Source organism: Podarcis filfolensis (genome assembly GCF_964270895.1).
Source record: "Podarcis filfolensis genome assembly, chromosome: 3".
Lineage (NCBI taxonomy): Eukaryota > Metazoa > Chordata > Lepidosauria > Squamata > Lacertidae > Podarcis > Podarcis filfolensis.
Genome location: NC_139606.1, coordinates 26,319,803 through 26,340,977, shown reverse-complemented (window position 1 = coordinate 26,340,977; position 21,175 = coordinate 26,319,803). Strand labels below are relative to the sequence as shown.

At 43.4% G+C, this 21,175-nt stretch overlaps 2 protein-coding genes across 2 annotated transcripts in view; both read left to right on the top strand.

Moving 5' to 3' along the window:
- Window positions 1-21,175, top strand: part of SH3YL1 (SH3 and SYLF domain containing 1) — a 476,641-nt gene that overhangs the window by 277,043 nt on the left and 178,423 nt on the right. The gene's annotated exons all lie outside the window — the stretch shown is intronic.
- TMEM18 (transmembrane protein 18) lies at window positions 6,526-12,747 on the top strand. The gene is made up of 5 exons (XM_083607494.1): window positions 6,526-6,930; window positions 8,010-8,130; window positions 8,880-8,934; window positions 11,221-11,314; window positions 12,632-12,747. The coding sequence occupies exons 1-5, from the start codon at window positions 6,889-6,891 to the stop codon at window positions 12,725-12,727; spliced, it is 408 nt and encodes a 135-aa protein (XP_083463620.1). The 5' UTR covers window positions 6,526-6,888; the 3' UTR covers window positions 12,728-12,747.

Here is a 21,175-nt window from a genome sequence, read left to right as displayed (position 1 = left end):
CAGTTGCAAGCGGAAATGTTGTCTGCCACACCCCATTAAGTAGTTTGCCTTCTTTCGGCTTGCTTTCTTACTATTTAAAAAACGCATTCAATGTGATCTTATTTGGCAATGCATATGAAATGATACTATTGACTTTGAAATAGAGCACCCTTTAGTAACAAGGAAAGGGGTGCAGGTGGCACTGTGGTCTAAACCACTGAGCCTCTTGTGCTTGCCTATCAGAAGGACAGCAGTTCGAATCCCTGTGGCGGGGTGAGCTCTCCCGTTGCTCGGTCCCTGCTCCTGCCAACCTAGCAGTTCAAAAGCACACCAGTGCAAGTAGATAAATAGGTACTGCTCTGGCGGGAAGGTAAATGGTGCTTCCGTGTGCTGCTCTGGTTTTGGTGTTCCATTGCGCCAGAAGCGGCTTCGTCATGCTGGCCACATGACCCGGAAAAAATGTCTGCGGACAAACGCCAGCACCCTCGGCCTGTAAAGCGAGATGAGCGCTGCAACCCCAGAGTCGTCTGCGACTGGACTTAACTGTCGGGGGTACTTTACCTTTACCTTTTAAGTAACAAGGAGGAGTTATCAAAATAGGTGGGGGTTCCCATTCCACTTGATTGTGATGTGAGGTCATAATTAATAGTGACAGCTAAACAAGAAACTGCAGTTCTTCTAAATAAACTGGGGCTAGATGTTTCACCAGTTACAACCATTAGACCCTGTACAAGAGGGTTTAGATGATGAGGGTCAGGGAGGGGGTTTGCTGTGGTCTATAGAAATTCCATCTCTGTCTCCAGTCTCCCTGTCCAGTTGAGTGGGGATCTTTAAAAAAAAAATATTAACAAACCAATCAAATCACATTAATTCCAAATTACAGAGCCAAATTTTAAAATTTTGTTGGGGGTACCCATATTTCAAGCTCCGAAAGGGATCCGATCATCTTATTGCTGCTGCTTTGATGTTCACAATTCTGTCCAAATAATGTTCACAATTCTATCCAATCCTCTCTTTGTTGTTTTCCTCATCTCTTCTTGTTGTTTTCGTATATTTTCCTTTCTCTTTGTGACCTCTGATAGTCTCCGCAAGCGAGTTGAAAACAAACATTTTTATAATTCTGTGTGGGTTTTTCCATTCATCCAAGAGTCATATTCAGACGGCAGACGCATTTCTTCACTTCCATAGAAAAAACAATCTTACCGTCTGCCCATTAATCTTCGCAGGCCTGTCACTCCCTTCTCGATCTTCTCAGGGGATTCTGCCAGGAGTCCAATATAATAACAAGTCATGGCTCCCCCCCCCCCTTGATCACAATCTTGCAACAAAGCCTGCCAACATGGCGACTCTCTTTTTATAACTGCGTCATTCCAAAAGCCTTTCATTCTTTTCAAGATCTCCATAAGCCAAGCCTTTGGTTAGTAATTCATTTCCACACTGTTTCTTAATCATCCCGCTTATAGTCAATTGTGCAACGGTTCTTCTTGGGGAGGGATTATTAGGTAATCACATAGAGAGAGAAAAGAAAAGTTTTTCCGCCCCTTTCAGTCCCGTTCCGACATACCGACCCTTTGATGTATCTTCTTCTTGATATATTTTCCTGTTGAATCCAGCCCGTCGTTGCACTTCACAGAGGTCACTTCAATTAGCAGTCTTAACTCCCGTTCTTCACTCAAAATATGTGCATTTGCTTTTCTCTAATTATTTATTTTGAGCTGCTGCAACCAGGCGCGCGATCAGAGACAGCGTCCGGGAGAGCCATCTCACACAAGTGCTGTGTGCCTAGTGCCCTCACCCCCTTCTTCTTTCGAACTCGGGGGTGATTTATGGCAACCGCAGGCGAGGCAGTGTTTCCCCATTCCCTGGGGTAACAAGGGAGGCTGCATACTGCCATATCAGCCTCTAAATTACCTCGTATGAGCCGGAGAGATGGTATTGTCGGCCATCTTCCAATGCGGCCCCCACAGTTGAGTGGGGATCTTGAGTGTTTGTTCATGGCATTAGGTAATCAAGACAGATTAGGGTATTTGCTGGTTTAGCGCCCGCCTCACTGCCCAGCAGTCTCCCTGCCTGATCTGACAGTGCTGGTCTCAGAGGTGGTCTTGAGGACTCCAAGGCTGCTAATTTTGGGCAGGGCTTTTTTTCAGCCAGAACTTGCCAGCACTTAGTTCCGGCACCTCTCAAGTACGTGCCATTGCTATAGAGAACAAGAGAGGTGTTCATGGTGAGTTCCAGCACCTCTTTTTCTAGAAAAATAGCACTGGGGGGGATGTCAACATCTATGCTGAGGCGATTAGCTCAGGACTTCATGGCTGCCATGACAGCCATGGGGCTCTCCCAACATGTCACCAGCCCAACACATGTGTCAAGCCACACTTTGAACCATGTTTTCTCAACCAGGCAGGAAGAGGGTGATCTGAAAGTGGGGAATATTGACATCTATCCTTTGTCATGGTCAGATCACTTCCGGTTGAGATTTAGGCTTTCAGCGCCTTTTCTTCTCTGTAGAGGCTTTTTCTGTCTGTTGACATCTTTAGAGTTTTATATTTTATTAGCTTATTCTCTGCCGTCTTCCACCCTCCATTCCTATTTGCTTAAAAATCAGTTCTGGAGTGTATTTATTTTTGATTAAGGGTGAAAACTGCCTTGAGTGTTTCTTTTGAGATTGAAAATGTAGGGTCTAATTTCGTCCAAACAAAATATTGTGCATTTTCCTCTTGTGCTTTACGAAGGGCCGTGGGAGCCAAGAAGACAACCATTGCTTTTCATCTCTTTAAACTTAATGAGCAGTAGGATTTTAAACGCCACTGAGAAAACTAGTGTGAAATACTGGTTAGACTAAGACTGAGGTGACCCAGCTTCACATTTATAGACACTTGGAAAACATAGCTGAGTGGGTCACCAACTCTCAGCCTAATCTTCCTCAGAAGGTTATTCTGAAAATAAAAATGGGCGAAAAAACCATGTACACCAACTAGAGCTCCTGGGTAGAAGGGTGGAATATAGATGTAATATAAAAATTAAGTGGTCATGCAAAAAGCACCAAACTTGAGCTCTTTCACTATTGTTAAAGTCCAATGTGGGAGGAAACTACTTGTAAAGCCAAATGCCAAATCCAGAAATGCAAGATATAAATTATACAGCAAAAGTCCACAACATGCCCATTAATTCTTCTTTTTTTAGTTAACAAGAGCACATTGGTTTCATCTTTAAACCATTAAAAAGTCGACATGATGCTCACTTGCTGTTTTTCACTTCTGCACTGTGGGCTGGAGGTAGCTTGTCATCTGAGGTGTATTAACCGGCGTGAAAGCGACGAGGGGAATATTTTGACACATGTCAAATCAGAATAATAGCTGTGTCTTCCTCAGGCAGCAGGAGATGCTTATAACATTCCAGGGTGCTCTTCATTTCCTGTCACCACCTGGGACAGGTGCAATTTTATTACAGGAGATGTCAGTTTTTCCTTATTAACATTTTATTGAATTATTTCCCCTCCCCTTTATACAATATAAATGGACACAACAGCTAATTTGAATCCCCATTCCTTCCATTTTCTGTCATTATTCTTTAACGTGGATGCATAATTCAATTTAAATCCAGTTGTCCTCCCTCTACTTTTAATTTCCCCCACTGCAGGGGGGGAAAAAGTTGGTGCGAGCTGCTGCAGAGGTTTGGTCTTCCAACTGTATTCAAAACCTAGTTCACCCAGACTCTTTTATTTATTCCTTCTGTGCCTACCCATGTCTATGATCCTTCAATATTCCCTGGCACTATCATCTGACCACTTCACAAATTTAGTGGCTGGCTGGAATGCCAGCTGGCGATGTAATCCCGCAGATACGATGCTGACGGAAAATAAAAAGGCTGAATTTCGATGTAAAACAGTGAAACACAAAGTTTCAGAAGTTGAGGAGAATGCATCCTAGACCTGTACCAAGTCGCTAAGGAACTATTTCAAGGTGAGAACGATTATCGGATGCCTACGAGAAAGAGCAGGCTTGTCGTTCTAAAATGGCTCTGTTTCCTTTGAAATCATCCAGAACATTTGATAAGGGAAGTGAGCCTCTCTGACTGCTAAGCAGTTTGTGAAACATTTTCGGCAACCTATAACAGAGCTTACAGAGTGTTTGATAAGAAAAGTTTTGAAGGAAAGATTGCAGCATCAACCTCCACAGTAGATGAGGCAGCTAAAGCTGCTAACTCAGCTATGAACGTGGAAGTTAAACACAAAGAACAAATTTAAAAACTTGGATATGCTCAGGAAACTATGTACCTTATATAGTTAACTATGTATCTATATTTCTGTCTGTTTGTGTAAGTTGTTTTGGGTTGCCATGGGCAAGATAAAGCAACTAACAAATTCACTAAATAAAACCACCATAATCATCTCTTCATCTTAAACTAGAATACCAAGACAACATATCACAAAGAGTTAACCTGAGAGTGAGGGGCATGGAAGAGGGAGTAGAAGATAAGGATTTGAAAGTGTTCATTATTAATTGAATCCCTTCCCTTCTTCCTGATTTTGCTCTCTCTAAAACTGACCTAAAGCAAGCCCACTGGGAAATAGGTCTCAGGCCAGAGATATTGTAATTTTTTTTCACTGTTATGCCCAAAAAGATGAATTGATACGACAACTATAGGGAGTTAAAGGCAAACAAATACGTACAGTGGTACCTTGGTAGTCAAACAGCTTGGCTCCTGAACAAATCGGCTCCTGAATGCCACAAACCCGGAAGTGAGTGTTCCGGTTTGCAAACGTTTTTTGGAAGCTGAATGTCCAACACAGCTTCCATGGCTTCCGATTGGCTGCAAGGAGTTCCTGCAGCCAATCAGAAGCTGCACATTGGTTTTTGAACGGTTTTAGGAGTCGAACAGACTCCTGGAATGGATTAAGTTCGAGAAACAAGGTACCACTGTACAAATTTTGCAAGATGTCTCCCTGGGCACACTTCAGCGCTGTAGGGAATTAAAACCAGTGGAGGTGTATAATATAATTTCTAAAAGATGGGGTATAGTAATTATGTATTCACAACTAACAAATTGCATTATTTTCCTTAACCTTTAATTTCAACTTTTCTTTATTTAAGCGCCTCCTCTGCACCTCAAAAAAGCAATGATAAGACAGCACTGAGATGTCTAAACCCAAGACAATACAAAAGCACTTACCTGAACTTTAAAAGAAAAGGCAATCATTTGAAATCTTAATTTCTTAATCTTCCATCTCAAAGGTTAATGAAATTGTAACCAAAATATTTAATGGTACATACCTATATCCTTCCTTTTCTCCACTATTTGGGGTTCTAAACTTCCTAGAAAGAGGGACCTAGTTAACTACCAAAAATCATGTTAATCAGACCAAAAACATCTACAATTGTCCTTTCCCCCCTAGAATGGCCTCCTGTACATGAAGCTTTTTTGATCCCATTAGTACCATCTAGCAAAATAACAATAGTCTGTCCACTTTTAAGCCCTCCAGAGTAATCACAACATGATAAAAGTTGCTATAAAAGGCTTACATTTTAATTTTTCCAAGAAGGTGTTCAATTTTCAGTTAACGTTTAGAGGGACTTAAAAGAGATTTTAAGGGGCACGGGTGGCGCTGTGGGTTAAACCACAGAGCCTAGGACTTGCCGATCAGAAGGTCAGCGGTTTGAACCCCCATGACGGGGTGAGTTCCCGTTGCTCGGTCCCTGCTTCTGCCAACCTAGCAGTTCGAAAGCACGTCAAAGTGCAAGTAGATAAATAGGTACTGCTCCAGCGGGAAGGTAAACGGCGTTTCCGTGCGCTGCTCTGGTTCGCCAGAAGCGGTTTAGTCATGCTGGCCACATGACCCCGAAGCTGTACGCCGACTCCCTCGGTCAGTAAAGCGAGATGAGCGCCGCAACCCCAAAGTCGGTCACAACTGGACGTGATGGTCAGGGGTCCCTTTACCTTAAAGAGATTTTAAGTAGCCCAATTACTATACCAAACACCATAAGTAATAACAAAACAATAAACTTGTTTTGGGAAGTTTTTAATGTTTGAAGTTTTATTCTGTTTTTAGTGTTCTGTTGGGAGCTGCCCAGCCAGATGGGCGGGGTATAAATATTATTATTATTATTAAAGCTGCAGTGCTAAGTGTCCTTCATTGAAAACCCAACTGTTGTGAATTTGCTTGACTTTATTATTTCAACTCTAAATTAAAAAAAAACCTACATAAAACACCCCACGAAATACACCGCTAAAAGCGGGGAGGGGGGATCTGACCAAGAAAGAAAAAACTTTCAAACAGTGCAGCGACCGGACCAGCGCGGCTCCTTCCAGCTCACTAAGTCCCCAACCCACACGCGTGTGCGTCACGTATGATCTAGCTGAAATTCCTGCATTGCAGGAGGTTTGGACTACATGACCCGCAAACCCACCTTCCGATCTATCAATGCTATGGTGCTAATATTCCAACTCCTCGCAGCCTTATATACGGCTTCCAAATTCCCCGCCCCCCCCCAAAAAAAGAGCATCGCGAGAGAGCTGCGAAGATCCCGCCCACTGAAGGGGAGGGGGGAAACAAGGAAACAAATCTTTCCTCCTGTCCACGCCTCCAGGCGGATTCTCGTGAGGACAAGAGGGAGTTTCTCTCCTCCCCCGCAAACTTGTTCCAAATGGAACTTTAATGCACATCCTTCCGGATTCTAATTGGACGCAGTTCTAATTGATGCGCAGCGCGCGCCACGGAAGCGTTTGCTGCACGCCAGAGGGAGAAGGGAAGAGAAGGCGTCTCCATTCTCCCAACATTTACGCACCGTTACGCACCGCGCATGGCGGAATTGGCGCTGAATCCGGAAGGGTGCCGCGTCGACTGACTTCGAGCGGAGGGGCGGGCGGGTGTTTTCCGCCCTTCCTTCCTTCCTGCTCCTCCCTCGGACCATGGGGCTTCCGAGGCACGTTGGAGTCTCCAGGATCCTGACGGTAAGTCCTCTAGCCGTGCCAGAGACGCCCGCGCTCTCTGTGTGCGTCTTCCCCCCCCCCCTCCTCCCCATTTTGGTCGGGATGGTGGCATGGCGTTATTGCATCCTGGAAAAGAAGGGAGAGGCATCACGCGCAGTTTTAACTATTGCTCAGAGCAGGAAAAGCAGGCCGGGGTCTCGTCTCCCTTTGCTTTCTCTTTCTCTTGCCGCGTTTGTTTTCTGGCGGAACAAACTGCTTGCAATGGAAAAGGCGCGTCCGTCTTTGCAGCAAGATATTTCTCCGCCTTCCAACCTGCTGGCGTGCTTGGGGATATATTGTGCGCCTCCCGCAGCTCCAACATAGCCTCCGTTGAAGAATGATCCATGAAATTTTTTCCAAAAGCATGCTTATGTTTAGAATAGGGGTTGCAGCTACCAAGCCAGTACTGGTTGTTTTTCTGGGTTATTTACTAAACGAAATAATGTTCACTGTTTCTCAAACTTGAGTCCCCCAGCTGTTGTTCGACTGCAGCTTCCATCATGCCTGGCCACAGGCCCTGCTAGCTAAGGATGATGGGAATTGTAGTCCAACAATAGCTGTCATTTGAGCTGCTGCTCCAAACCAAATACAGTCATACCTCATGTTACCTTTGCTTCATGTTACGTTTTTTCAGGTTGCGTCCCGCGGCGACCCGGAAGTACCGTAAAGGGTTACTTCCGGGTTTCGCTGCTCACACATGCACATAAGCGCTAAATCGCGCTTTGCACATGCGCACAAGCACCAGATTGCGCTGTGCAGATATGGCGCTTCAGGTTGCGGGCTTTTCAGGTTGCGAATGGGCCTCTGGAACGGATCCCCTTCGCAACCAGAGGTACCACTGTAACATTTCTTGCAGATCAGTTTGAGTCCCCTTCTCATTTACAGGCATACACGGTTTCTTGTTAAATATATTCTCAAAAGAGATTGTTGCACCTTTGCTGATGTTCATCAGTTTATGAGGGGCAATGTAGGTTTTCCATCCCCCTGAAAGGGTGATTGATCTGTTGTCTGCATTTGATGACAGAATTCTAATAGATTTTTTTTTTCTGATTTGCTCATAGGACACAGATTGGACTGAACCATGGCTCCTAGGTCTTGTATTTTTCCACATAGCTTACGTCTTCCTCACTTACCTCTCATTTCAGCACTACCGCCTGCAAATAGGGCACTTCCTTTCAATCAGTGAGTATTGAATGAAGTATTTTTTATGATATTGTTGCTCTGAAGTTAGCATCTGGGTATGTTTTAAAGGAATTGATGCAGTCATTTTCATTCTCTGCCTATCTCTGTAATCTTACTAAACTGTATAGTATGCGTTTCTGCACAATGTTGTTAGTGTTGATCACTTTCAAATTGGGATATGACATATTGGGGTATCTATTCCAATGTGCACAAAGTATTAGAGAAACTTTCTAAAAGCATATTTTTCATTAGCATTAGGTCCTTTCTTCTCGTACCCTTTACTGTTAGCATGTTGAGAAAATGACCTGCTTTAGTGAAAGATTCTACAATTTTAAAGTTTACATTCATAGCTTGGCATCCCTGTATTTTTGTTTAATCTTCATTTTATTATAATTGAAAGTTTATGGTTGTAAGCGCTCACTTTTTGCTGTGGCAATAGATATAAATGCCTATATAAACAGAAAATTTAGATATTGAAGTTTACCCTAGCTGGCCCATGGGCAGGTGTGATGGGACTTGAAGTCTAGCAATACCTGAAGTGCCACAGGTTCCTCATCCATCCCTTACCTGGGCACACCTGTTAAATTTGGAATTGACTATGGAAACTTGTGCATGGAAGCCTATAGGCTCTTCAGTCTTGCAGATTACATTTAGGAAAGATGTTCTCTTCGTGGTTTCATATATCACATGCATTCCCACACTTAGATTCTTTAAAGCTTCAGAATTCTAATTTGTCTTCTTGGTTGTAGTGACCCTGGTATTCTGTGCAGAATATATCAATGAAATTGCAGCTGCAAACTGGAGGTAATTACATGAACTTTTTGCCCCTACGTTTATTTTAAATACCTTTTATCATGCCGAAATTGTTGTCTTCTTCTGTTCCCCACAGGTTAATTGGGAAGTTTTTAATGTCTGATGTTTTTCTATGCTTTATGTATGCTGTAAGCCTCCCAGAGTGGCTGGGGAAACCTAGCCAGATGGGCAGGGTATAAATGATAAAATTATTATTATTATTATTAGTACTACTATTACAGTGGTGCCCCGCAAGACGAATGCCTCGCTAAACGGAAAAACCCGCAAGACGAAAGGGTTTTCCGATTTTTTAGCGGCTTCGCAAGACGAATTTCCCTATGGGCTTGCTTCGCAAGACGAAAGCCCATAGGGAAATCTCCGGGGACAGCGGGGAAGCGCAGCGCGCCTTCTCCTCTGTTCCCGGACCTGTCCTGAAGGCTTGCGGTGGGAGGAAGGTTTTCCTCCCCACCGCCAACATTCAGAAGGCTGTTCTGAAGGCTGGCGGTGGGAAGAAAAGCCCTTCTCCCGCCGCCGGCCTTCAGAAGAGTTCCCCCAGGGCTGCCTAGGCTGCGGATAGCAGCCTGCTGCCCCGCGCGAGGGGCGCTCTGAAGCAGAGCGCCCCTCGCGCGGGGCAGACATTCGCAGCTTGGGGAGCCCTGCGGGGAAGTCCTGCAGGGCTCCCCAAGCTGCGAATGTCTGCCCCGCGAGGGGCGCTCTGAAGCAGAGTGCCCCTCGCGCGGGGCAGCAGGCTGCTATCTGCAGCCTAGGCAGCCCTGGGGGAACTCTTCTGAAGGCTGGCGGCGGGAGAAGGGCTTTTCTTCCCACCGCAAGCCTTCAGAAGGCTGTTCTGAAGGCTGGCGGTGGGGAGAAAAGTCCTTCTCCCCCCGCCAGCCTTCAGAAGAGGTCCGGGGACAGACTGTCCCCGGACCTGGTCTGAAGGCGGTCTCCATAGGAACGCATTAATTGATTTTCAATGCATTCCTATGGGAAACCGTGCTTCGCAAGACGAAAAACTCGCAAGAAGAAAAAACTTGCGGAATGAATTAATTTCATCTTGCGAGGCACCACTGTACTGTTGAGATATTTTGAATTTTGCAATTAGCAGAAGCATTACTGTATAAATGACATAAATGAATGGTATGTCAGCCTTTGCCAACATTGTGTCCTCCAAATGTTTTGGACTATTTCTCTGACCAGGCCCAGCCAACTGAGGCAGGTGGGAGCTGTAGTTGGAGGGCACTAGATTGACAAAGGCGCCCCCCCCCCCAGTTAAATTCTTAGCAGCCCTCTTCCAAGAATATATGCATAGGATTGCTGGCTAAGAATCCCATTAATGACAGTGGGAGAGTCTGAGACATGCCTAGCTCACTGCCATTCAAATCAGTGGGACGTCTGAGTGCTTATGCCCTTTACATTTAGCACCCTATACATTTTCTTACGCCAAACAGAAGTCATCCAGACGATGTTACAAAATGTTAAGAGCTTACACATACAGGCCCCCCCCCCTTTAAAGAAAGTTTTGTGGCATAGGGAGAAGCAGTAGAAAAAAAGGTAAACTAGACACCTCCAATTATTATGTTCATTGCAGTGGTTTACATAACTGTACCTCCTGATAGAAAATGCCAACACTGAACAGCAGGAGTGTCGCAAATATGCTTCCAGATATACATTAACTATCATGGCTGAGTCAAGTCAAACTCTGGGGCAGCAACATGCGAGTGGCAAGAATCTGGTGTCCTTTATTTACTTGGGAAATAAAGATTTCACACCTTGGGTATCTAAAATGAAGCAGTTGGGTCTCCAGCTGTTTTTGGACTACAATTCCCATCATCCTTGACCACTGGTCTTGCTAGCTAGGGATGATGGGAGTTGTAGACCAAAAAATAGCTGGATACCCAAGTTTGAGAAACACTGAGTGTTCAAGGTGAATGTCTTAAAAGGGGAGGGGAGGAGGTTTGTTGACAAAATGGCTCCTGAAGGTTCTCTTCAACACTGCATTTCACCTTTGCTTACTGAGAAGTTGTGGGCAGTGAAGCAGGCTGGGAGACGACTTAAGTGTAGATGGAGGCTAGTTGAACGTTTGCTGCCTACCAAGTGCTGGTGAAAGGCAAAGGAGCAGAATTTCTTGCACCGTTGTGTCCTCAGCAAGCCATTGGGAGAGCAAAAGTGCCATGCTTTTGTTTCTCGGCAACCGTTAATTTGTATTTGCAGCGACTATACTAGATAATCCGTATGAAATAACCACGCGTGTAGAATTGTGTCGGTTTTTACTAACATCTGTTTTATTTTCCTTTGCAGATTGTTCTCGAAGCACCAGTACTTTGATTCAAGAGGAATGTTCATTTCCATAGTGTTCTCAGCACCGTTGCTGCTGAATGCTATCGTTATTGTGGTAAGAGCTGCTGCTTTTTATTTCTTTCTTTTGCCTTACAAATGTGTGCGCTCAGATGTACAAGTGGGGCCTGCAACAGAATGCTGCTGTGTGGAATACTTGGGTCCAGGGAGCCAGCTATGCCCTTTTCCAGGACAGATTATTATCTCTCTCCCTCCCCAGCCCCACCTCAGTCGAAGCATTCCATGCCCATGGAGCATGTTCAGTCCTCACAGGGCTGTTTTGTGTGTCCTCACTTCCACTTAAGGGGTTTTTTTCTTAATTTTTTTTTTAAACAACAACAACTGGAACCTTCTGGGGTTCCCCAAACATCTCAGTTGCTTATGGATGGTGCTGTAAGAATCCACAGTCAGCCCTGAACTTTGCAGTATGTCCCTGATGTGACTGGTAAGTTGCTCTGGCTCCCACAAGTTCGAACATTTTCGGAAGCCCACTGCACAAGACCTCGGAGCAGGGCCTTCAGTGTGGTTGCCCCTGTTCTGTGGAATAGCATTTATGTCAATATATGACAGGCATCCACTACCTGCACCTTTTGGAAACAACTGAAGGCATTTTTGTTCCAAAAAAGCCTTTCCAGTTGGATGAATGGGCCTCTGCCATGGTTGTCTGTTTTGTATTGTTATTGATATTGATATTGATATTGATATATATATATATATATATATATATATATATATATATATAGGGGAGGGGTGTTAACTGTTGTTTGCTATTTTTATTGTACATCACCTTTTGACTCTTAGACATAGAAGGCTATTAACACATCAGTAATAACAACAACAAAAATAAGTGATAAATAATAAGTGAAATTATTATTATTATTTTAGGGTGCTTTTAATGTGGGATGTTCTGTTTTGTTGTTGTTGTATACCCTGTTGGAAGGCCGCCAGGGTGTCTGGGGCAACAGTCAGATGGGCAGGTTACAAAAATTAAATGATGATGGTGATGATGATATGAAGTAAAACATTGTTCCTGCTCAAGACTGCCAGCTGGGCATGTTTATTTCGTCGCTCTTCCTGATTTTTCCAGATTCCCTTTCTAGCAGACAGTCAGCATTCATTGCCCATTGAACATGTTCAGTCCCCATTGGGGTGCTTGGATTTTCGCCACCCCTTAGACCTTTTCTTCTGAAGGCTTTGGGGGGGGGTTTACAGATTTCAGGGGTCCCCCCCCCCAAGTGACATCATACCTCCCTCTTGTACCTGAGTGGTGGCATTTTGTCTACAGAAGGACCAGCCCTTGAAGAATAGTTGCCTGTTCGTATACAAAAGGACTGCTACTTCACTCGCCTACATAATTATTTGTTTTGCTTTTCAGATTGCTTGGGTTTATAAAACAGTGAATGTAATGACAGAACTGAAGACGGCGCAGCTAAAAAGGAAAGCAAGAAGAGAAAATAAGAAAAGTCAATAAATAATGGTTTCTCCTGTAAATGTATGTGGGAGGTGTCATGCCATCATTCTTAACAATGTGATGTTGAAAGATTTGAGCTTTGATGCCCTTTTCTTTCACAAGTTTTACAGGGTTGGGGTTTTTTTTTTTGGTCTTTCTCTTAAATGATTCTTTTAACTTAAATTGTTGTCCGCTGTGAATTATATCCCAATACTGTGTGAGTGGACTTCTGCTCATGCAGTAGGACTTCACCTTCCTTCCTTTTCTCTTGCAGCCCTCTGTGTTACCCCCAAATCTGCTCTGAAGGTTCCCCAACCTTCAGGTGTGTGTGTGTGTGAGAGAGAGAGAGAGACACAGCTGTGGCGGGGAAGGAAGTCAGTCCTGTGGATGAATGGGCACAATTGGATGTTGCCCTAGGCCAGGCATGTCCAGCTCTCTAGAGACTGTGATCTACCCATTGCCATTGCCAAGAGTTGTTGACCTTTTTTGGGGGGAGGAGTGCCCAGAGTTGTTTGGCTATTTTGGGGGAGAATTGAGAATTGCATAAAAACGCTCACAAAGTAGTACGCCATCAGCCCTCCATAAAACACTCAAGCAACGACGCAGTGAATACAGGCTTTCACGACGGCAGCCGCAATGAAACATAGTGCAGGGGGCAGAGCGATCTATCAGGAGCACACAGGCGATCACTGATTTTAATCCCGCAATTGACCTGGAGCACCCCAAAGATCTACCTGCCGATCACAGTCAACTGGTTGAACATGTCTGTCTTAGGCAAACGACCTTGTTATGAGCCTGTAGTAAATCATTTCATACAATGAATTTAATTGTATACAGTTGTACCTCGGTTTACAAACTTAATCCATTCCGGAAGTCCGTTCTTAAACTGAACCGTTGTTAAACTGAGGCGCGCTTTCCCTAATGAGGCCTCCCGCCGCCGGTGCTCTTCCACCATTCAGATTCCGTTCTTAGACCAAGGTAAAGTTCGCAAACCGGGACACTACTTCCGGTTTTGCGGAGTTGGTAAACCAAATTGTTTGTAAACAGGACTGTTCTTAAGCCGAGGTACCACTGTACTGTGTATAAATTAAAAAGTACTTTTATACAGTAGTTACTGAGCTACTAATCCTTCATCAAAGTGAACATTGTATAGCAGGTGTGCCAAAATGCTAATCAGATATAAAATACCTTTAATTTTTTAAAAAGAAAAGCCATCAATTTTAACTTTTCCAATTACTACCAGTTGAAAATCAGCCTATTGCATATGCAGTGCCCGTTCTCAAAATTGACTTAACTCCATGATTTGTCATCCGTATCAACTGGGCTCCCCACCCTCCTCTGGCAACTATTCTGCCACTTGAAGCTCGCAAATGATACCCCAGTGCAATGTTTTGTTTTGTAAAGCAACCGTGATTGTGAATCCCAACATACTTTCTTGGCTATCAGTTTTTTGGACTTAAACTGAGCATTATTTTAAAATATTTGTACATCTGAGTTGTAAATTAATACTGTATATTGCTGTATATGCCGTGGAATTTGTGTAAGTTTACTGTTTTTACATTAAACTTTTTATTTTATTTTAGGTGTTCATTGAGTTGTTTATTTGTTATAAAAAGGAGCTATTAAGACACTTGTAAATACATCTAGGCTGCAATTCTGTATGCTCTTACATGAGAGTACACCCTGCTGGTTTCTGTTATCTGTGAGTATACATGTACCGTGGTACCTCGGGTTACATACGCTTCAGGTTACGCACTCTGCTAACCCAGAAATAGTGCTTCAGGTTAAGAACTTTGCTTCAGGATAAGAACAGAAATCAGGCTCTGGCGGCGTGGCGGCAACAGGAGGCCGCATTAGCTAAAGTCGTGCTTCAGGTTAAGAACAGTTTCAGGTTAAGAACGGACCTCCGGAACGAATTAAGTACTTAACCTGAGGTACCACTGTACAGGAATGCAGTGTAAAGTTGAAATCCTATGCATTGAACTCAAGTTGCTGAAATCCAACAGTGTCCGACCAGTAGCAGACAGATTTCACCCTCCCCCTGCAGCTCCCCGCATACCCCCAACACCAGTTTGGGGAAATTGTTAGACTTTCCAGAGCAGAAAGGGGTGGCTGCAGAAGCAGAAGAAGGAAAAGTCTCATTGTGTGGTGGTGATGGTGATATATTGATTTATATCCCACCATCTTCCCTGAGGGGACTCAAGACAAATCGCTAAAAACATAGGGGGGGAATTGTTTAAAACATTAAAAGAATTAAAATTATATACATATATAAGAACTGTTAAATACATATAAATCATTACATTAAAAGCAGCACCGGGCTGGCCCTTTCATTAAAAGTGGTCAATAGAAAGTCTGTGCAACACTGGATGTTGCCCAATGAGACTTAACTTCAGTTATTTAGAATATTTTAATACCGCTTTTCGTTTAAAAAGCACAACGTGAAAATCACAATAAGCTTAACACCTTGAGTATAATCAGAGAAAAAATCTGAAGCAAATAGATGAAGAACATTGGTATTTATTTGGCAGCAAAGGTTTGGGGGAAATAAAGCAGTGTTCAGGTGCGCAAAACGCCATCTATGCACCATCAGTGTGGGCGCATCTGCCACAATTTTGGCAGCAAATGGAAGGGGAAAGGCCATTGGATACAGTCAACGGCAGTCATCCAATCATTTGGTCACCTGTGCATGGATGGTACTGGCAAGGCTGTTCAGGAATGGTCGTCGTTTGCGAATCGGGTAAAGCTGTCAAAAATACTGCTTCCAAGAGAAACATGCATAGGATTGTTCTGTTTGTCAACCTATCCACCCAATTCCATGCAAATGAAGTGGTACAGGCAGAGATGGGCAGGGACCCTTTTGACCAAACCCAACAACCACCCCTTGGAATCTGGTGCAAAAGGGAATTTTTTCAATTAGCAGCTCCAGCTCTTAAAAAGGTAAATGACACTCACTGTTAATACTTTGCATGTGTAATACCAAAAGCATCTTGAAGGCAGTTTTACCTGGTAGGATCATTTCCTCGTGACATTAAAACTGAGGGAACCTGAGAAATATTTAGAAACCTAAATAGTGCCAGCTCGTGGAGCGGATTAAAAAAAAAAACCTTTGTTCAGAGCATGTAATGTTTAATGTATCAAGCTGTGCTTTAAGCCATGTAAGAAATTAAACTGCTGTCATATCAATATAGCTTATGATATAGTTAATATCATAGCAATTGAAATGTTCCTTTGTGATAGTAGAGGTTTCTTTAGCAGTTTGCTATAAGTGAGCCAAATATTACAGAAAATGTTTAAAAACTGATAGTAAAATAGCTTTGACCTGCTCTTTCCTCCCTCCCTCTCTCCCATATACATACATAAACACAATTCATGTACTGCTTTAAAAACAAGGACAATTTATTTTCATGGTGTGTTTTTTTCTAAAGGTGTGATTCCTTTCAGGGATTACTGTCAAGGTACGCTATTATGCTCATAACAGGACTAGATTTATGAAATGGTAGAATGATTTATGAAGTGATAAGACCAACAAAACTATGCTGACAAACCTAGATTGATTGCACCATAAACCTGGAAAAAAATACCTGGTTTGTTGTTAAAATAACTTTCCCCGCAGGAAGGGGGGGGCGGGGAAAGTAAGCTTTGTGCATACTTAAGCGTCCTTTCTCCTAACAGTTTTTACTGCTGTTTGGGACGAAAGTGTTCCCTCCTTAATTCTTCGATGTACCTGAGAAAAAAGGTAAAATTTAGGCAATTTCTGTATCTAATAATTTTGAACAAAATGGCCTGAAACCAGAACTACCATTCTGCAAGCAGAACAGCCCTGTCCTGTTCCTATTTGTAGAACCTAAGATAAAAGGCAAAATGTACAGGCACTTTTGCGAATGAGACAAACTAGCCTGCGTCCCTCCTTTGGTGTTTTATCTTTGGCCCACTACCAGCCGTGGGAAAGTTCCTAGGGACACCTATGAACACTACACAGTATTTGTGCGTAGATGGAACGCCTTCATGCAAAGGGGCCTCCTAACAGCTGAGATGCCACTGCATGTAGAGGATGCAGATGGCACTGTGGTCTAAACCACTGAGCCTCTTGGGCTTGCCGATCAGAAGGTCGGTGGTTCGAATCCCGGCAACGGGGTGAGCTCCCGTTGCTCGGTCCCAGCTCCTGCCAACCTAGCAGTTCGAAAGCACATCAAAGTGCAAGTAGATAAATAGGTACTGGCGTGGCAGGAAGGTAAATGGCATTTCCGTGTGCTATGGTTTCCATCAGTGTTCCGTTGTGCCAGAAACGGTTTAGTCATGCTGGCCACATGACCCGGAAAGCTGTCTGTGGACAAACGCCGGCTCCCTCAGCCTGAAGCGAGATAAGCGCCGCACCACATAATCGCCTTTGACTGGAATTAACCTTCCAGCGGTCCTTTACCTTACCTGTATGTAGAGGACCTCTATGCATGTACATTGGTGAGCACAAGGGATTTGCATTGGTTAGTTTAGGGATTTAAGTCTCTAATCTATGTCACAGGGTTGAGAGGGAAAAGGAAGACCCAAAGGGCTATACGCTCTGTGCACTGCTGAATACTACAGAAAACATCCCACTTTACTTTTCTTTTACATCTGTCACCATGTGTTCTGAGACCAAGCGCAGCAGAACGTCTTGAAAGCCCAAGTGAAGAGTAAACACAAATTACCGTATACAAATGTTTCCATTTCTTGCTGGTTACCACTCATTTAGGCCTGAGTCATAAAGAGAAATGAGCATTTGTGAGCAAGATTAGAATCATCGTTATAGTATAATTTGCCAAACGAACCACTAGGTGCTGCTGTGTCACAAACTTTCTCAAAAAACGGGCTTTCCTGTTTTCCCCTCTTACCGCCTTTACCAGAAGATTTCCATGTTTAAACACTTAAATGCAATCACATGGAAATATAAATTAATGTATCTTTTGAGTATTTAGATTATTAACCTCCTTTCTAAGATAGGAGGAGGTGTCTGAGGGAACAAAAGTAGAAGTTTCATCAGGTTATCATTAATTCTTGGGTCTGATTATTGGCCTTCCACATAATCGGTAATGAGATAAACAATAATTAATTAATTGTTTTCTCAGTCCTACTCCACCATCTAGTGACTGAACCTCTAATACCATCTGCGCACGTCAGGAGCAGGGCCCAAAGCACTGGAGACAATCTAGGCGTCATCTGCACTATATATTTAGAACAGTATCATAGCACTTTAAGCAGCCATAGCTCCTCCCAGAGAATCCTGGGAATTGTAGTTTGTTAAGGGGCTGAGAGTTGTGAGGAGATCCCTGTTCTCTTCAGAGAGCTACACTTCCCAGAGTTCCCTCTGAGAGTACTGCTCAGAGTTGTAGTAGTATTTGGGGGGGGGGGGGAGAAAGTATGCAGTATTGGGAAGGGGAATACTACTGACTTACTTTGTTGTAATGCACATCTGGGCAACCCATGGGCAACAAGTAGCCCCCTGGGTCTCTCCTGGGTCCCCCTTTTCCCCCTGACACCAAATATTTAGAGAATAACTATCAGTCGACTTTCCTGCTCTTGCCTCCATAAGTCCACTCCACCTTTATCACACTAAACCTAAACAGGTTGCATATACTTCCCATTATAATCAATGGGTATTAAGTCATGGCAAACTTTTCACATTTATTTCAATGGGATGCAAGTTCAACCAACTTAGTCTAAATCAGGCATAGGCAAACTCGGCCCTCCAGATGTTTTGAGACTACAACTCCCATCATCCCTGACCACTGGGTCCTGTTAGCTAGGGATGATGGGAGTTGTAGTCCCAAAACATCTGGAGGGCCGAGTTTGCCTATGCCTGGTCTAAATCAAACCCAGTGCCCTTTTTTGATAGAATGAGGAGTTAGCCATTCCCAGTAGTCCATTTCATACCAGATGCAGACCTCTATGACTCTCTATTTTATTTGTCACTTACCCTGATGAAATGTTCCGGGCAACTTGCAGCATTACTCACTGTCTTTGTTGTGACATTTTGGTTGGCCTAATAAAGTTATTGCCCTAATACAGATTTTTGGAATTCATGAGAGAGCTAGAGTGACAATCAGAAGCAGGAAGGTCACAAGCTGTGGTATCTGCTTCCTCAAGCTGTTATGGGAAATGAACACTTTAAAAAAACAAAAACAAAAAAACTACACTACACTACACTGTGAGAATAAAACCCAATGAGGAAATAGCCTATGAAGGCAACAGAAAGGCAAGCATGCCACCTCGTGGCCAAAGCTGCAGTTGTAATATAGCATAAATAAAGTATACTATTCTTAGTATCAAATTGTAAATTTCAACAGAAGTAACTCATAAAATTCAACAAACGAACAAAGCAGAAGACCCAGTGGATCTGATCATTCTGTAGTCAGTTCATGCATACGGTCCATCCATGTAATGCTGTCTATTCTACCTGTCTGTTCATAAATTCCAAACCATCGTTGTTCGTTTGTTGAATTTTATGAGTTACTTCAGTTGAAATTTACAATTTGATACTATGAATAGTATACCTTATTTATCTAAGAACACAGCCAGTTACGTCTCATGTGTTTATTGAGTATGCATTCCGTGACCATAGGTTTGTTTGTTGTTATTTTGTTGTAATATAGCAGGCAGAAATTTGAATATGAGGAAAATGAGAAAAAATTTTAATGAGTTGGAGCTCCGCCCTTCAACAAGACACTTAAATAAAAAAGCAAAAAGCAAGCTACAGATGAATTAAGATGTAGTATAGTAACTGGTAACTGATGAACAAGTTTAATGCACTATTTAATGCTGTAAAGAAGATGCAGACATGGGAGGAGAACTAACCTCCTTCCCCTTCACAAGGCACAGTTTTAGAAGGGAAACACAATCGTTTATTTTCACATGGGCAGCAATGACAGCTGTAAGAAGTCATACATATATATGTCTCTCTGTGTGGCATTTATATCTGAACAACATTGTGGTGAGCTCCACAAAATCACAAATCTTTCGTGTGTTCTAACTCCTCTTGTGCCAGAGGACAAGGCTTAGAGCTACTTTTGACCTCTGCTCTTATCGTAGGGTAGAATTGAGGACAGCCTATCCATCTCCCCTTCCTCCTACAAACACACTAGCCATGTTTATAATCCTCCTGCACGATCTTCCTCTCTTTGGTCCTTCCTCCTTCAGTGATCCACCCTTGTAGGAAGGCATCCCTTTCTATTCTGACCTGCCTTTGTCACCGGCAGCTCTGTTTCCATTCCGCTGCAGTTCAGCTTCTGACAAAACCACACACAACCCTACGTTATTTGTCTTGCTCTCTGCGATGATGAAATTTTACCTAATTAAGTACACAGTTGCTAACAATACTAGGGAACAACTTAGGATGTGCTCTTATTTTACAATATGGCACTGGCTAGTCCTGTGTGAGGTTTTCCCAGTAGTGATGTATGGAAGTGTGAGCTGGACCATAAAGAAGGCTGATTGCTGAAGTGAAATATACTCGAGAGTCGCAAAGTGATTTCATGCTCTTTATTCAGCTCATAGTGGTGAGAAGGAATGAATGAAAGTCCCCTCACAGTATCTGCTTTATATACATTATTTACACAATGGGCTGCACATGATTGGCTAATTCCGGAATTCTACTGTAAGCCAATCAGGTTGTGGATTCACTTCTATCTGGAGCATGATTGGGTGGTTCCTGCCAACCAATCATACTGCTGCATTGTTCTAGGACCAATCAGACTGCTGCATTCTGAATCCTATTGTTCTAGGACCAATCAGACTGCTGCATTTTGGATCCTATTCAACTCAGTACATAACATGAAGAATTGATGCTTTTGAATTATGGTGCTGGAAGAGACTCTTGAGAGTCCCATGGACTGCAAGAAGATCAAACCTATCCATTCTTAAGGAAATCAGCCCTGAGTGCTCACTGGAAGGACAGATCGTGAAGCTGAGGCTCCAATACTTTGGCCACCTCATGAGAAGAGAAGACTCCCTGGAAAAGACCCTGATGTTGGGAAAGATGGAGGGCACAAGGAGAAGGGGACGACAGAGGACGAGATGGTTGGATAATGTTCTCGAAGCTACCAGCATGAGTTTGACCAAACTACGGGAGGCAGTGGAAGACAGAAGTGCCTGGCGTGCTCTTGTCCATGGGGTCATGAAGAGTCAGACACGACTAAACAACAACAACAAGTCCTGTGTGAATTATGCCTTTTACCACACCTAACTCTCCCTGCGACTGGTTAACAATGGGCAAGCTGCCTTTGCAGGAAGCAATTACTAAACTCCTCCTTGAGCCACAGGCCAGAGGACCTTTCAGAGTTCTCTGGGATACCATTTTATAACAAAGTAGATGATCTAAGCACACACATCATTTGGCATAGCACAGGCTTCCTCAACCTCGGCCCTCCAGATGTTTTGAGACTACAATTCCCATCATCCCTGACCACTGGTCCTGCTATCTAGGGATCATGGGAG

Bases quoted from the DNA above. Each gene is read 5' to 3' on its own strand.
- TMEM18 (XM_083607494.1), top strand. From the start codon at position 6,889: ATGGGGCTTCCGAGGCACGTTGGAGTCTCCAGGATCCTGACG. The intron at 8,131-8,879 runs GTGAGTATTGAA...TCTTGGTTGTAG, and splicing joins AGGGCACTTCCTTTCAATCA to TGACCCTGGTATTCTGTGCA. The intron at 11,315-12,631 runs GTAAGAGCTGCT...TTTGCTTTTCAG, and splicing joins TGAATGCTATCGTTATTGTG to ATTGCTTGGGTTTATAAAAC.